This window comes from Selaginella moellendorffii, unplaced genomic scaffold, assembly GCF_000143415.4.
Source record: "Selaginella moellendorffii unplaced genomic scaffold, v1.0 SELMOscaffold_174, whole genome shotgun sequence".
Lineage (NCBI taxonomy): Eukaryota > Viridiplantae > Streptophyta > Lycopodiopsida > Selaginellales > Selaginellaceae > Selaginella > Selaginella moellendorffii.
In genome coordinates, this window is record NW_003314434.1 from 104,095 (window position 1) to 118,524 (window position 14,430).

The 14,430-nt window shown below is 48.3% G+C and overlaps 6 protein-coding genes across 11 annotated transcripts; 2 read left to right on the forward strand and 4 right to left on the reverse strand.

Moving 5' to 3' along the window:
* Positions 1-212: 212 nt before the first annotated feature.
* LOC9639114 (protein cereblon) lies at positions 213-3,149 on the reverse strand. 3 transcript variants are annotated; one of them, XM_024667486.1, is made up of 11 exons: positions 2,919-3,148; positions 2,588-2,667; positions 2,461-2,538; positions 2,298-2,410; positions 2,021-2,080; positions 1,866-1,967; positions 1,224-1,806; positions 955-1,157; positions 736-899; positions 529-678; positions 213-465 (listed from the first exon to the last, which is right to left on the reverse strand). In XM_024667486.1, the coding sequence occupies exons 1-10, from the start codon at positions 3,104-3,106 to the stop codon at positions 540-542; spliced, it is 1,710 nt and encodes a 569-aa protein (XP_024523254.1). In that variant the 5' UTR covers positions 3,107-3,148; the 3' UTR covers positions 213-465; positions 529-539. The 3 variants fall into 3 exon arrangements, 2 of the variants coding, with proteins under 2 accessions (XP_024523254.1, XP_002993858.2); XR_002991351.1 differs by having other exon boundaries at positions 213-678; positions 1,219-1,806; positions 2,919-3,149; XM_002993812.2 differs by having other exon boundaries at positions 213-678.
* Positions 3,150-3,351: 202 nt separating this feature from the next.
* LOC9639115 (probable purine permease 5) lies at positions 3,352-4,913 on the reverse strand. Its single transcript, XM_002993813.2, has one exon. The coding sequence runs from the start codon at positions 4,813-4,815 to the stop codon at positions 3,604-3,606; it is 1,212 nt and encodes a 403-aa protein (XP_002993859.2). The 5' UTR covers positions 4,816-4,913; the 3' UTR covers positions 3,352-3,603.
* Positions 4,914-5,265: 352 nt separating this feature from the next.
* On the reverse strand, positions 5,266-7,998 carry LOC9639116 (senescence-associated protein AAF, chlorolplastic). The gene is made up of 14 exons (XM_024667464.1): positions 7,649-7,998; positions 7,529-7,602; positions 7,408-7,463; positions 7,256-7,327; positions 7,138-7,206; positions 7,042-7,088; positions 6,891-6,984; positions 6,761-6,829; positions 6,608-6,711; positions 6,463-6,538; positions 5,830-6,402; positions 5,586-5,769; positions 5,491-5,535; positions 5,266-5,420 (listed from the first exon to the last, which is right to left on the reverse strand). The coding sequence occupies exons 1-11, from the start codon at positions 7,912-7,914 to the stop codon at positions 6,232-6,234; spliced, it is 1,098 nt and encodes a 365-aa protein (XP_024523232.1). The 5' UTR covers positions 7,915-7,998; the 3' UTR covers positions 5,266-5,420; positions 5,491-5,535; positions 5,586-5,769; positions 5,830-6,231.
* A 63-nt stretch (positions 7,999-8,061) lies between these two features.
* On the forward strand, positions 8,062-9,311 carry LOC9639117 (oil body-associated protein 1A). The gene is made up of 3 exons (XM_002993797.2): positions 8,062-8,362; positions 8,583-8,986; positions 9,038-9,311. Exons 1-3 carry the CDS (start codon positions 8,217-8,219, stop codon positions 9,178-9,180), a joined length of 693 nt encoding a protein of 230 aa, XP_002993843.1. The 5' UTR covers positions 8,062-8,216; the 3' UTR covers positions 9,181-9,311.
* LOC9638857 (BTB/POZ domain-containing protein FBL11) lies at positions 9,057-12,998 on the reverse strand. 3 transcript variants are annotated; one of them, XM_024667478.1, is made up of 20 exons: positions 12,842-12,998; positions 12,745-12,792; positions 12,572-12,692; positions 12,376-12,514; positions 12,275-12,324; positions 12,117-12,205; positions 11,985-12,063; positions 11,890-11,926; positions 11,731-11,831; positions 11,075-11,675; positions 10,785-11,015; positions 10,582-10,727; positions 10,241-10,525; positions 9,942-10,185; positions 9,828-9,883; positions 9,690-9,770; positions 9,594-9,638; positions 9,473-9,538; positions 9,239-9,420; positions 9,057-9,160 (listed from the first exon to the last, which is right to left on the reverse strand). In XM_024667478.1, the coding sequence occupies exons 1-19, from the start codon at positions 12,988-12,990 to the stop codon at positions 9,256-9,258; spliced, it is 2,733 nt and encodes a 910-aa protein (XP_024523246.1). In that variant the 5' UTR covers positions 12,991-12,998; the 3' UTR covers positions 9,057-9,160; positions 9,239-9,255. The 3 variants fall into 3 exon arrangements, with proteins under 3 accessions (XP_024523246.1, XP_024523247.1, XP_024523245.1); XM_024667479.1 differs by lacking the exon at positions 9,057-9,160 and having other exon boundaries at positions 9,202-9,420; positions 11,075-11,651; XM_024667477.1 differs by lacking the exon at positions 9,057-9,160 and having other exon boundaries at positions 9,202-9,420.
* A 137-nt stretch (positions 12,999-13,135) lies between these two features.
* Positions 13,136-14,352, forward strand: LOC9639118 (transcription factor MYBS3). Of its 2 annotated transcripts, none has more exons than XM_024667462.1 (3): positions 13,136-13,538; positions 13,658-13,863; positions 13,953-14,352. In XM_024667462.1, the coding sequence occupies exons 1-3, from the start codon at positions 13,250-13,252 to the stop codon at positions 14,268-14,270; spliced, it is 813 nt and encodes a 270-aa protein (XP_024523230.1). In that variant the 5' UTR covers positions 13,136-13,249; the 3' UTR covers positions 14,271-14,352. The 2 variants fall into 2 exon arrangements, with proteins under 2 accessions (XP_024523230.1, XP_002993844.2); XM_002993798.2 differs by having other exon boundaries at positions 13,138-13,538; positions 13,914-14,352.
* The last annotated feature ends 78 nt before the right edge of the window (positions 14,353-14,430 follow it).

Genomic DNA, 14,430 nt, shown 5'->3' on the forward strand with positions numbered 1-14,430 from the left:
AAAATCTTGCCACATTTTCTTTTTTTTCTCTCGGTCCAATCAAAGGCGAGTGTTGGCTTTCCGTTGCGTTGCCTAAAACTACGATGCCGCCAAAACGCCACTATTGCGCAGCGTGTCAGCCATTTCCATGGGCTCCATGTCCTGGGATATTCCCAGACGTGGCGAGGCATATACCCCTCCCGCTGTGGATTATCCCGCGGATATGCTGCCAGGAAGTCTCACGCCAGACAATCATGGTTGATCATAATCTTAAGTAACAACTAGATTCCAGCGAGCGGCAGCAGAGCCTTTTGGTTTTTTTTTCTCATTGGTTCTCTTTTGGAGGAACTCTGTTCTCCGTCGTCGAGAGAGAATGGATTGCGAGAACAAATCGAGGAGCAAATCTTCCCTGCGAGCGAGAATTTCTTCTGTAACGGCTTCCAACCTCCAACACTGATCTTTAATATTCCTTCGCAAAATCTACGTCTGGAGCAGCACAAAAACAAAACAAGACAAGAAGGAAATCCAAAAAAAATGGGAGGAGCTTACCAACGTCGTCTCTACTGCTCCGGACCAGTGCCTGCGATTTGCGACCTCCGGATCCCCCAAAAGCCTTTCGGATTCATGCCGCTCTTTGCAGCCGTGAATCTCCATCCCATATGTGCGTCGCACACGCAGTTCGCGATCGTCCAGGCATAGCTACGATAGAAAACAACTCAAGTGAGAGAGAAGAGGAAGAGAATACTGTAATCTTACCCGGGAAACCAGCTGTGCTGTGTTTCCGGACGACCACGTAAGTTGAGCCCCTGTGCTTTGCGAAGAGTAAGCGTCTCATGCACGTAGCCGTGCTCGTTCACGAAAGCGTTCATAGGACCGTCAGCAGACATGACAAGCATGTCACTCCGCCTAGCAATTGTTGCCTGAAAAAAACATTTACAGATCACATGTAAAGAAAAACAAAAGAGAGAGGCCTACTTTGCAACTCTTGCAGCGAATGAGATCCATACTCTCGAGAAGCTGGACTTCCCTTCGCAGCCTGTAAACGACGTCCAACTCAAGAAGCTCCTGCCTAGTCTCGTCTGGAAGCGGCATCTTGCTAGCAATGAAGAACGACAGTAGTCCAGGATTACCGACGAGTTCATCCATGCTAGGAAGCTCGACCATTTGTCTCCACATATCTGGGATCAAGCAGAGTTAAGACCACCGAGGAAAAAGCTCTCAGAATTTGTTTTTCTGTACCTTACCTGCTGCTCTGCGAGATAGATCATACGCGTCATACATCCGGTAGACCCAGTGTGGCCAAGCAGCCCGTTGTCCCCTAGAAATCCACTTGGCCTCGTCTCTAGCCCAAGCTTTGGAAGCACCACCCCACTCTCCATCCGAGCGGGACCATTTACGAGTCATGGCGTTTTCAGAGCTCTCGCCAGCTTGGTTTTGATTAACAGGCTGAGACGATGTTGCTGGTAAGTTTCTTTCCACGGACGGTGAAGTATCCAGATCCTCTACATTCCGTCTTCTGAGCCATCTGGGAAGTACCATACTACCGTCCTCTTCGTCACTGTCGTCGTGGTGAAACTGTAGTAGCAGATGCGTCAGAGTTCCCTGGCCATTCAGGAACCGTGTCACTTGACTCCTTATATCACCACTAGCTTCAGGGCCCGCGTCCAGAGGTACCTCATCGTCGTCTTCCACGGGATCAGGAGACTCATGAATGGCACGAGGGACTTTTCCACTTTCTCTGCTGGGCACAGCAGCCTTGGCCGAAAAAGCATCTCTTGGGACTTGCAAAGGTCTCGTTTCTTCAAGTATCTTGACTAGACAACATGGCTGAGGAAAGAAAAGAGAAATAACAAAGCATCCGGGAAATGAATATAAAATCTCGTTACCGTATCATTGTCATCACTCCACGCATCTTGAACTCGAAACCTTTGACGGCCCCTTGCAACAACGGTGATGGAACCATCAAGTGAGTGCCTTAGTTGACGAATCTGCTAGTTGCAAGCAAACGTAAATGAGCAAAACCGAAACGATGATGTCATACCTCAGCTGTGGTTCCCACGAGAGCAGGATAAACAGCATTGTCCTTCCGCCCAACGTGAAGCTGGAAAATGAAAACCGGGGAGATTAAAGAACTACTGATTCTTACTGATTAAAGAACCGGTTAATGCTTACGTATCAGGAAATAGTGCTGCACATAGCTAAGTTAGAAAGATTTTCTCTCCATCAACACACGTTACTGTCTGGCAACCATCTAAAGAAAGCATTGTTTTTTGAAGTGCATGGACAGAAATGCAAACCAAGAAGAGTCAGAACAATACCACAGCGAGTGTATACGGTGCATGGTCCTGACTTATAGCCGTCACGACGGCGGCCTTACACCTCCGCCGCACAACTTTGAGAGGAAGCGTGGCTTCTGGAAAAAGAACAATGCCTGCAAAAGAAAACTTTAGAAGCGATCACCCCAAAGGCACAAATCTTCACCTTCCAAGTATAAAATAGGAAGCCTCACGACGCTACCTTCTTCCAGGAACGCACGAATGTGTCCCGTGTCGTCCACATCTACCGAGTTGACTCTAAGATCTGGACCGATAGAACAATAAGATCTTACCACCAAGGTACACGTGTCTGCTCGCTAGAGATGTATCAAACGTGAATCCAGGCCGAGGAGCTCTAGCGATGCGTCCATGCCTGCGTAGCAACGTTCTTTTAGTTCTTGCCAGAAGAAACGAATATCTAAATCATGAATCCTCAAGAACTTATTCGCAGCAGAAGAAAACACACAAGAATTCCTTGAAGAAAAGGTCTGTGGTTCATGAACAAAAAATGCAGATCATACCAAAGAATTCCGAGGCAAAGAACACATGAAAAGAAAAGAATAGATCAATCAAACAAGCTAGCAATCCCATAATCCAATGATCGAAAGAGAAAAATGGAGCTACCTGATGTGCGAATCATTGTCTTCCTCCTCCTCCTCCTCCTCGAGCTCTTCCATCTCGAGCGCCTCGATTTGCTCCACCTGATGCCGCTCATTGTCCGTCATCCGGCGACGGCTCTGCTGCTCCACGACGTGATCCAGCGCCGCCTCATCGATCCCTCCAGCGCCATCCTCGTGTTCTTCGTCGCTCATACCTCGCTCTCACCCTAAATAATATTTCATGCCAATCCAGAAAGCTAGGGTTCTTACGTCTCGTCCACAATGGCGCCCACAATATTATGGCGCCCACACGTATGTCTCTTTTAAGCTCGATCGCGCGCTTGGCTCTCAATCGCGATTTTCTACCGCATTCTTTCTAGGTAGGCTTTAGATCGATTCTCTTGCATTTTACCCCGGATTCTTGCGTAGTTCTCAGCTGCAAGAAGGAAAAAAAGATATAGATAGAATTTCTTAGTACTCCTTTAAAGTCGAACGTAGTTTCTGACAACTCACACAGATCTTAGAGATTTCTAAAATCCTCAAAGAAAGTATAAAAGAGAGCGCCTCAGGAGGGAGAAAACATACTAGAGTACGCAAGCTTTTGCAAAGTGGATGATGGAATCATCCCACCATGCTTTCTTTCTAATCGCAAGTGCCTTCCTTTTTTCTCCTTATTCTTTGCTTTCTCTTTGTTCTCCGTTTGATTTGATTCAAACCGAGCTGACATATTCTTCGTGCTCCTCCTTGTTGTCAGGAATTGCCGGCGGTGCCGCGCTCGATTCAACGTAGCCGCCATACACATACGATACGAATCCCCAGCAGGAGAGGAGCAGAGCCATGACTTTAAGCCCACCAAAAGCGTCATGGAAGAAGATATATGCAAACACTGCTCCCACTGGGATCACCACGGTAAGAATCACTCCAGCCAGCAGCGACGATGAGAGAAAAATAACACCCATTGTTCCCAGGAACGCAGCTTGCCAGGCCAGAGTGGAGCACAACAAAGTCACGAAGTAGGCGAGACTTCCGGCCTTGAACACCGCGGCCTCGACGTGAATGGCCTCAAAGTCGTTGTTGATGGCCATGCCGACAGTGGAGACGATGGTAGCAACCAGCGCGGTGGAGGTTTGCATTTGCAAGACTAGCAAGGTGGACTTTCGGCCCAGGACTTTGGCAAAGACGAGCTCGGTGAGGGACAGGATGAGGCCGTAGAGTCCAGCAGCAGTGATCGTCATGACATAGCCGTGCCCCGTCTGCTCCCGGCTAACTCCCGGAAGCTCGTCGGAGCTGGAGTGGAGGCCCAAGAGCACGGCACTGGAGCTGACGAGCACGATGGAGTTCCAGACGTATGGGCCGATGCTCTTCCGGAGGAGGAACAAGGCGAAGAGGGAGTTGAAGGCGAGCTGGCTGGATGTCAAGAGTCCTGCAGTGGAGGCCGGGAGATACGACATCCCCCACGAGTAGAGGAAGTTGTCGAGAGCGATGAGGCAGCCGATGGAAGCGAAAGCAGCGACGAGTTTGAAGCTGAAGGGTGCGAGAAGGTGGTGGTGGCCGGGGGAATCGCTGCTGCTGCTGCTGGCTTTGAAGTAGACGATCAGCATTGCGAGCGCACAGACCGGCCAGCCAGCGGTTTGGACCCAGCCGCAGAGCCAGCGCCGGGAGCCACCGTTGGAATAGTAGAAGCGCATGAGCAGCGTGGCGGCGATGAAACCGACGAACATTCCGGTGGAGCTCAGGCACAGGAGCAGCCAGTGCTTGCGGCTCTTGCTCCTCAAGGCCCGCGCCAAGGCCGTGCTCCATTCGCCATCGAAAGCACTCAAGCCTGGAAAACCAAAATACCAACACCGTACGTTTCGGTTCTTTATATGCAAGGTGGATCTCACCTTTGGGCATGGTCTCTTCTGGAGCAACTTTGTCGGCATTGAGCTCCGCCATAGATACTCGGCTATTTTGTCGATCTAGCAGCCTAAAATTCTCTCTTTTCCAGGACTGCAAGTGAACAAGCTGCGATACGATTATAAAACTCGAGCTCGCAGCTACTGGCAAACAGCGGGACGTGATATTGGGCGACAATGACAAGCACAGGCGCAGGCATGCACTCTTAAGTTGGATACACTCTTCCAAGCGCTCGCGCGCTCGCCATTTCTTTATAGTGAGGACACACCCATTGGGAGGACGGATGCGAAACCATGACATCACAGGCTTTGATGTAAGATCGTCTTTTTCAAATCCATTTCTCACAGGACACCTCAAATTCTTTGGCAAAGACATATAATATAAGCATCATGCTGGTCAGTGTCTCGGGAGTGTCGTGGTGGATTTCAGCCTCAAACTAAAGTTTTTGATTCTCTCATGGATAAATTCGCTTACTGTTACTTGTATATAATACAATGGCCATTAAGTCAAAAAGGAAATATTTTGGCATATAACAAGCATCATAGCTCTCCAACTTTGGAGCCTTAAAAACGCTCTGACCGCACAAATATAAGTTTCCGGCCCATTCACGAGATTACAGCTGACGATACTCCTAAGGATTAAGCAAGACCACGCTTTCAAGAAAGAAATCTAGAATATTTTAGAGAAGTTTTTTAGAGTACCTTGTGAGCTTCGAACTTCTCTCGCGTGTAGCAAGAGCCAATTTCCTGATTGAGGAGGTGCGCATATGAAACAGTATAAAGCCAGGAAACTTTACCACAGAGAGAGAGACAGATGTTCCAGGAAGGCCTGCTGCCGTCTTGCAATATCCCCGAGCATGATTTCCAAGCGATTCGCAGCAGCAACTGCTCGGGGGAAATGGAAGAGTTTTTGACGCTCTTTAGAGAATCGTCCGAAGGCTCACGCGTGGCAAATACTTTGGAAGCAGGAGGAGTATCTGTCTGCAATCAAGAGTGAAAATCAAAATCTTACAAAGATTGCCTTTTCCCTGGAAAGCGAACCTGGAGATTTGAGTGCGGAGTGTGCGGAGTGCGGAGTGTCCAGCACAGGGACCGTTGAAACTGCGCCCCTCAAAACGGCTTCCCTAGTTGCTGGACACAAAGCTCGCTCCGATGATGGATGGAATCACACCGTTAGCTCAATCATTTTAAGACGAGCTTACCTGGGAATATAATCGATTTCATTCGCTCAATCGCGCTCCTCACAGCCTGAGTAAAGGGGCAAGAGAAAAGAGAACAATACGGGGCACCACAGACCTTCTGATGTAACCTTTCCAGCAGAGCTGTAAGATTTTAAGAAATCGCACGGACCATATCTCAGTGGAGCATCTCGGCACATGCATCGTAATTTTATATAGTCCGCGGAGCCTCCTTTCTACGTAAGCGAACAGTTGTCCCCTCTTACTAATCTTCCTCCGGGTCCTCCATTAATGTCGTGTCATCCAAATAGTGCTGGCCACCGTCAACGTTGTTGGAAAGCATGCTAGCATCGATATGTTTCCATTCGCTTTGGAGCTCATCCAGAGCTTTCGAGGCAGCACGAGAGACCTCGAGATTTTCGTCTTCAGCTAATCTCTGGCCAGGGGCATAGGGCGCGTGGTAAATGCCGCTGTATGGAAAAAAAACAGAGCTAACCTGTAATGCGCTGATTCCAGCATTTCCAAGGGCCAAAAGAGACGGTGCATTTGCAAGGGCATCAACTAAAGCACGCCTGCGTGACAAAAAGGAATTAACGACCTCGGACCACAATTCGCAAGATATAGAACATAAAAGGCCTTGCCTGGTTGCAATATCTGGAGAGCTCGCGGTCTGCGTGACAAGAGTTGCACCACTTGCACCATGAACTTCATCCATATCGAGAAGTGTTGCTATTATATATTCGAGCTAGACAGATGCAAACATCAGCAGGAATTGAAGCAGGATATTCATATACCTCATCCGGATCACTATCGTCCAAAACATTGACCTCCGCCAACAGTGACGCCATTTTCACGTAGGCTTCCTGTTGACTAGACGTGTTGTGTACGGCTTAGAAATTGTTACAACAAGTGAAAGAAAGAGACCTCAAATTCGGCAACTCGGTCCAAGGTTGTTTTCTTTACAGGACGTGAAGTTTCGTCCGTACCAGGATTCAGCGTTGTAGTTTCAGCATTTTCTCTGCAACCAAATAATAAAATGCTCACTACCGCAAAGAAAAAACACAAAATCTCTTACTTCATCAGCAACACCTTGACGGCAGCATCATGAATGCTCTTCACTGCCTGCATGCGGAAGGAGAGTCTTACACATTCATATTTATATGCAAGCCACCTGAACAGTTGCAAAAGAATCTTCCATAGCTCGTCTACGAGCTCGTAAATCGGCCAAGCGGAGATCGGCCTGTAAGAGGAATACATTACGATCGAAAGAACAGGACTTAGGAGCTTACATCCAGAGCTCCGTCATTCCAATGCTCAGTTGCTGCTACTTTCAATTCGCTGCCTGCAATCTCCTTCAACTTCTGAAAATGGGAGAATCACAAGAGAAAATAAAACGGAAAAAACTTCAGCTGGGGTGGAAATCATCCTCTAAACTAAATACTGTGGCTATACGATTGACGCGGTCAGCCTTTCTGTGCGCCCTCTCCCTGGCACGAGCTTTGGAAAAAGAATTATATAAACGTCAAAGCAAAATGATAGAAGTTCCAGAAGGATGTTCTTACCATCTAGTTTTGTCACTGTCGATCCTATCAACGCCATGTCTTGGCGAGCACGCATGTCCAATCTCGAAAACTCCCTGCCATGGTAGAAATAAGAAACAAGGCTACAAGGCTCTTACTCACCGAGCTAAAAGAAGAAGATTACTTCGAGCTTTCTCGTCCATATTCTGCGCTGCGGCCGTCACAAGCATCGCATCCTGCCGGGCATATTTCGCCGCCTCGGCTAAGCGGCACTGGTGCCCAGACTTGTCTTGCTCTTCCAAGCCAGACGAGCCATTCGGCTTCGCAGCCCGGCAGCAGCACGGCTTCGCGGCGGCGGCGCTGCCGCAATCCCACGCGCGAAAGCTCGATATTCTTCCATTCTCGCGCACTCCCGCCTGGATTCTCATGACTTACAGCGGCGGTGCTCACGCTGCTAGGGTTCTTGCTCGCTTTGCCATGCCGGGGCCCCCGACCTAGACAGTGCTAAGTAGTGGCCACGAGAGCGCCACAAATCAAAGACAAAAAGAAAATGATTCCAAAGCTGAATATCCCGCCCCTAACAGAATGTACAGAATATCCCCTGACTGAATATACAAAGCAAGCAGAATATGCTTGCAGGTTGTGACACGTGGCGGTCGGGTGGCAATGTGCATATACGCCACTTGGCAAGAGGGTTTTAGCTCGTCGATTGATCGAGAGGAAGAAGAGAATGGCTGCTGTTGGGCCTGGGCCGGTGGCGACGAGGGAGTATGTTCCTGGCGATGCCAAGGAGACCAAGACCAAGGTCTTGGAGTCCGGCGCTTCAATCCTCCAAAGCTTCGCTCCAGTGAACAAGATCCATCAACATCTTTGCGCGTAAGATCGCAAGCTCCTTCTAGATCTCTCTCGCCTTTGTTGTTGTTGTGGTTCCCGATTTTCTCTTCTCTGTTTTGGAAGAAGCTTTTCTCCATAGAGTTTTTGGTGTTCCAGCTTCCCTCTTGTGCGTTTTCCTGCCACGAGAAAACATCAACTTAGAGCAAAGAAGTTTCTCTTTTTGCTTGCCTTTGGCTGACGCCTTGTCTTGGTTTCTTCTCAGCTTCCACGGCTATGGACACGACATGAGCCGCCAGGTAGAAGCCCACCACTACTGCGGCCATGTAAACGAAGACATGCGGCAGTGCGTTATATACGACAGCGATGACGCGAACGCGAGGCTCATCGGCATCGAGTATATCATCTCCGAAGCTCTCTTCATGGGGCTGCCGGACGAGGAGAAGAAGCTCTGGCACTCTCACGAGTACGAGGTGAAGAGCGGCATCCTCTTCTGTCCGGGCCTGCCCGAGATGGCCGAGCACGCCGAGCTTGCCAAAGTCGCCAAGACGTATGGCAAGACGTTCCACTTCTGGCAGTTTGATCGAGGAGACGCGCTGCCTCTGGGGCCGCCGCAGCTCATGATGTCCTTCACAAAGGATGGTCAGCTCCACGATAAATTGGCCAAAGGTAAGACTTTGTTGTACCTCTAGTAATGCTGATCACTCCGTGATTGTCTAGATGTCGAGGAACGATATGGCGTCTCGTTTGCTGCGAAGAAGAAGAAGCGAGCTGATATGAAAGGACCCGACCTTGGAATTCATTCCCTGGCTGACTACTGGGAGAAAGGAAAAGGCTTCCAAACTGTCGTTAAGGAGATGTAGGCGTGGTGTTAGTCCAGGAACTAGAAACTAAAAGTGAATGATGTTCTTCAAAAGGCACCTGGATTACACGCTTGTCTAGAGCCTCTCTTTGACTATGAATGTACGCAGCGTGGTGCCTCCTCTTTCCATCACCTCAGTCTGCCTGTGGACTCTTCGTCCCCTTCCCTCAAGGCAAAATGCACTAGGGACATGTCTGCAGTGAGCTATCTTGATTGTGGAAATGGATCTCCAGTCTCCATCCTAGGATGGAGAAAGCATGTAAGATTTTATATACTGTGTCTAGTTTACTCACCTGAGGCGTGTTGAAATGCCCTGACGTATCACATGAGTCCAGAGATAAGCATCTCAGCAGTGGGAACTGCAAATAGAATATCTTAGAGATCTTTCAGCTACCCCCGCCCAGATTTAAGTACCTGATACGAAGCATCCATTATGAAGTTCCTTGGCAGACCAGCTCCCTGCTCAAAGCAAACGAATTAAGTAAGGCATTCCCAACGTTTCCATCTTACATTATGACGTAATGTCAACGATTGGAGTCCATACAAGCAGAGTAAGACAGCGGCACCTTCCCTTGTAGCCTCACCACAATCCTGCAAATAAGAGAAAGAGCGTCAGCTAAGACGTTGGTTCTAGATGTTAATTCAAACCTCCAGCTTAAGTTCAGAAAGTGCAGGCCAGGCTTTAGAAATTATGCTCAGAGCACCTGTTGACAATAAGAAAACTGTTATGTGGAAGTACGAAGAAAAATAAGATTTACAGACCAGAATCAAGGCAACGGCAAGCCGTCAGTGACAGTTGACGCAGACCTTTACAAGAAGTCGCAATTGATGCAAGTTGAGCATTTGTAAGCGAAGGGCAAACATCTTCAAGCTTCAGAGAGACAAGATTGGAAGTTAAAGATTCCAAAAACTTTCCCGACAATGGCTGCAAAGTATGACGCAGTTTCAGCGTAGTCAAGAATGGTAACTTCGCTATTGCATGATTTAAGTCGTCATCTAAAAGGTCCTGCAATCATGGAGAAAACCGTAAGTAAATAGATAACGCAAACAACTGATCTTACCTGGAGAGACAGAGAAAGATGTTGTAACTGTGGACAACGACTGGGAAGCTCACGAAGAAATGTGCTGGTAATCTGTGCTCCGAGTCCCAGGTGAAGTGTTTGTAAAAAGGGAAGTTTTGCGTTTGCCAGTATGTGTGCCACACCCCACCCGGCTTTCAACCTACGAAGATCCAGTTTTTCCTCTTTCAAACCTTCATACGAAAATGCTCCTCTACAGTCTCTGAAGTTCAGACTTGTAAGTTTAAAATTTTTTCTGATTGTGTATGATATAGCCGCTCCAGTAACCTGCATTGCTAACATTTTAAGTGATTCTTGCAAAAAACAGCTTACGCGATCCTTACCTGCGTTCCTCGTATATTTAAAGTTTCCAGAGAGGTTCCACAAGACAGAAAGAGGCCATCATCAATGAGGTTCGTGTAACAAAGCGATAGGCTTAAGAAACTGGATATTCGTGTCAGCAGACGAACAAGAGCTCCAGCAGACAATCCTGTAGTTTTGTGAGTTGAATTTTCTTCGGTTAAACACATGAAAGAGATCAGGAAACCTGTACAGTAGGCAAGGTCCAATACTTCCAGGTTACATTCTTGATCAGAAGCCGCCAGTAATGCACATACAGATTGAAATCCAAATGCGGTGATAGCAGCTCGGAGAAACCGCAGTTTTGGATGGCCTTGCAAAAACTTTGCAATGCCCGAGTCACTGAGATTACTGCATCCACTTAATGAGATTGCAGATATACTTGGACACTTTTTCGATATCAAAGATAACTCAGAATCTGTGATGCAAAGCAGATTAACGCATGGTAGCAAAAAGGAGTATACTTAGAAGACGGACCTTTGAGCTCAGTATGCCCCGTAAGATGAAGTTCGACTAAATAACGATGAGTGTCCCATGAACCTTTCTTGTACGAAGTCGTCAACAGTTTTCCAGTACAAGGCTTCTTCACGGTCGCAAGGTGGATAACGCTTAAATCTCGAGAAAAGTCCGCTACCTCAATAAAAGGGCAAGCCGAAGCCAAATGCGATAGGAAAAAAGCCGAAAATTGAGGACACTGCGACACGTTCAACTGTTGCAGGCTTGAGCACGTCGTCTTTATCCAAAGAAATAGCTCCTCTGGTCTTACTCTCCAGCACTTACCGAGAAGCAAAATTCGAAGGCTGTTCAAAAGTGGAATACCGGATCTATCTGGTTTGTTAACTTCTTCTGATACGCTTGGAAGTTGCATTAGCTCAAATTGCGTCCTCTCTTCTTGAAGAGGATACAGGCTGACTAGGTGATTGAGGAACGGACCAGCTGCAGAAGAGTTTGAATATCGAGAAGAACTGTTCAGGAATGAATGAAGTATGTACTCTCCTTCAACTTTTATAGGGGAACAAAGAACCGAGTCGAACAATATCACGTCTGTAACTTGCTGGCATCCAGTAAGATTTAAAATCTATCAAGAAAAGAATAAAATAAATCACAAGAAAGCACAAAAACAAATATCTGACCTTTGTGTATTGAGAAAGGCGAAGGCCCGCGGATTTTATTTCAGGAGGTTCCAAAGGAAGGTCACGATTGTGGGAGTTCAATAATGAGTTATCCGACTGAGCTGGATAGGTAGAGAAGTGTAAGAAAGAAGAAAAGACACGTATTATGGATCCACCGACCTGCTAGAAAGTCCACCGGCACCCAATGCATTCTGACCTGTCTCGGTAAATGATTTTAGAAATGAGTTCATACAGAAGGTATAATAATGTGCAACCTTGCTTATTAGCTCGAGTGCGCAATCCCTTGTTTCAAACCTACACCTGCGTAAGATAGCCTGGAAAAGGTTTCTCTCGCTGTAAAAGAGATTGTTGTTGGCCACAAGACATAGCTTTGTAAACAACCGCACCTGGATATTGTGAGAAATGGATGGTTTACAGCAGCTTGAAAAAGTAAAAGTGGAATGTTTTCGAGGAATTCACCAGAGCCCGCATCTTCCTGAAGTCACTGCCGCTGGACCAAGTTACTTCCATAAAGAGAGGAAACAAAGTTAAAAGGTTTACTTACAAAGTTGATTGCGAGGTAGCGCGCGCAAGCACTGGCAATAGTAGGGACTCCTGAATGCATACCACAGGTTTCCTTGTGATTTCAGATATTAAGAAACAAACCTGTTTCAGTGGCAACTTTCCAGAGACGAGGAACGTACTGCAAAACATCTTGGTTGTCTCGAGAACACGAGAGCATGTCAGAAGCAATCCAAACTTGACACTCAGAAATAATAGAATCGCAGCCAAAAAATGTGGCGCCCTGCATGCAAAGAGCAAAGAGATGAAAAGAAGAAGCTATACTTGCGATGGTTTTTACCTCAAGCAAGTCTGCGACGCTGCAAGGAGCTACGTCGAGGCGCTCGAATAGAATTCCTTGCAAAATGTTGGCTAGAACTTCCAAATTCCAAGTCACAACAACGTGATCACTATGGGCCTCCCTGAAAACGAAAAGGATTAACCGAAATCCCGAGTCGAGCGATAGACAAGAACCTGAAATTGCTGAAGAGCGATCGAAAATAGCTGGATCGCTCCGATAATCTGTAGACCCTACGTTAGCAGGAGCGAATATCTCGACTCGCAAACGTACATGACCCTGGACGCACGCAAGAAAACCTTGCACTTCCTCGCGAGAAGCAGCGGAATCCAATCCTCCCTCTCCATCGCCGCAGCGTGAACCGCAGCTCCTCCCTCCTCGCAATCGCTGTCGCGGAGCTCCAAGATCACCTCGTCCTCCATCGCGAGGATGGAAACCCTGAGATTTTAGGCTACATTTTCACAGACATAGAACATTCCCGCGGAGGAATTGACGATGAATCTGGACCGTCGGATCATGGTCGGTGCCTTGTCTTGTCAGCTAACCGGCCCCAGATCTACCTGTGTGCTTGGCCATTGCAGCGAGGGCATTGGGTCTTCTTTTTCTCACACTCTCCGCGGTTAAGATTCCAGATTTGTGGAGAAGTTTCTCTTGTGTGGGAAGAACTGGCAATCGATCAGGATGGCGCGGAGGTGCTCGCATTGTGGCCACAATGGCCACAACTCGAGGACGTGTCCGGATCGCGGCATCCGGTTGTTTGGCGTGAGGCTCACGATGAAGGCCACGGACGGCGCGAGCGGCGTAGCGATGCGGAGGAGCGCCAGCGCAGGGAATTTGGTGACAATGCAAGCAATCGCGACGCCGACGAGCAGCTCCGCGGTCGCGTCGGAGCAATCTGAGTCGGGCGGCGATGGCTACGCCTCGGATGGGCTCGTCCAGGCGTCGAGCTACGCGAGAGCGAGGAAGAAAGGTAAATTGCAGCCCAATTCTCGCCCATTCTCGCGATCTCTCGGCTTGGGTCGCTTCCAATCCTCCTCAATTCACGTCGTCCACACCGCAATTGGCTGAATCTCTCTGGAAATTTTCCAGGTGTTCCGTGGAGGGAGGAAGAACACCGGCTGTTCTTGGTGGGTCTCCACGCGCTGGGGAAAGGAGATTGGCGGGGGATCTCGAGGAATTACGTGACGAGCAGGACGCCGACGCAGGTCGCGAGCCACGCGCAGAAGTATTTCATCCGCCAGAGCAATCTCACCAAGCGCAAGCGCCGCTCCAGCTTGTTTGACATCTCCCCAGAGGTAAGAAGAAGCATCCACTTGTTCTTCCACTGACCTTGGAACAAGGACAGGCGGATTGTAATCCCCGGAGAAATCTTCGTGGCAAGCAGGCAATGGACGATGCAACGAGCTCGGATCCAAGGGAATCTCCCAGATTCCAAAGGCATCTTCCACCGCTCGCGCCCCAGGAGGAGAGCATTTCGTCATCTTCCGTGGAAAATCCGCGACAGTGGCTGTGTATATCCACGTCGCCAAATCCAGCGGCGGATAAGTTAGCGGGGCCTAAGCCCAAAACCCCTGCTAAAACCTTAGCACTGGAGGAGGAACCGGAGGACCTGACGAGGCTAAGCCTCGGCTCCGCCAACTTAGTGGCCCCGCCTAATCTGGAGAAGCTTGCCCCCACTTCGGAGCCAATAAGCGTAGTTTAAACCAGACCTTGAAAAACGTACATACCTTTTATTTGACTTTTTACTGGAGAAAGGGAATACGAGCAGGAGGAGATATGGCGTATCCAAGCACGTGTTTCGTGTGCCAGGTTTAGGGCAAATATATCTATCAGAATTTACCCTTGCATTTTGTCCAATGGAT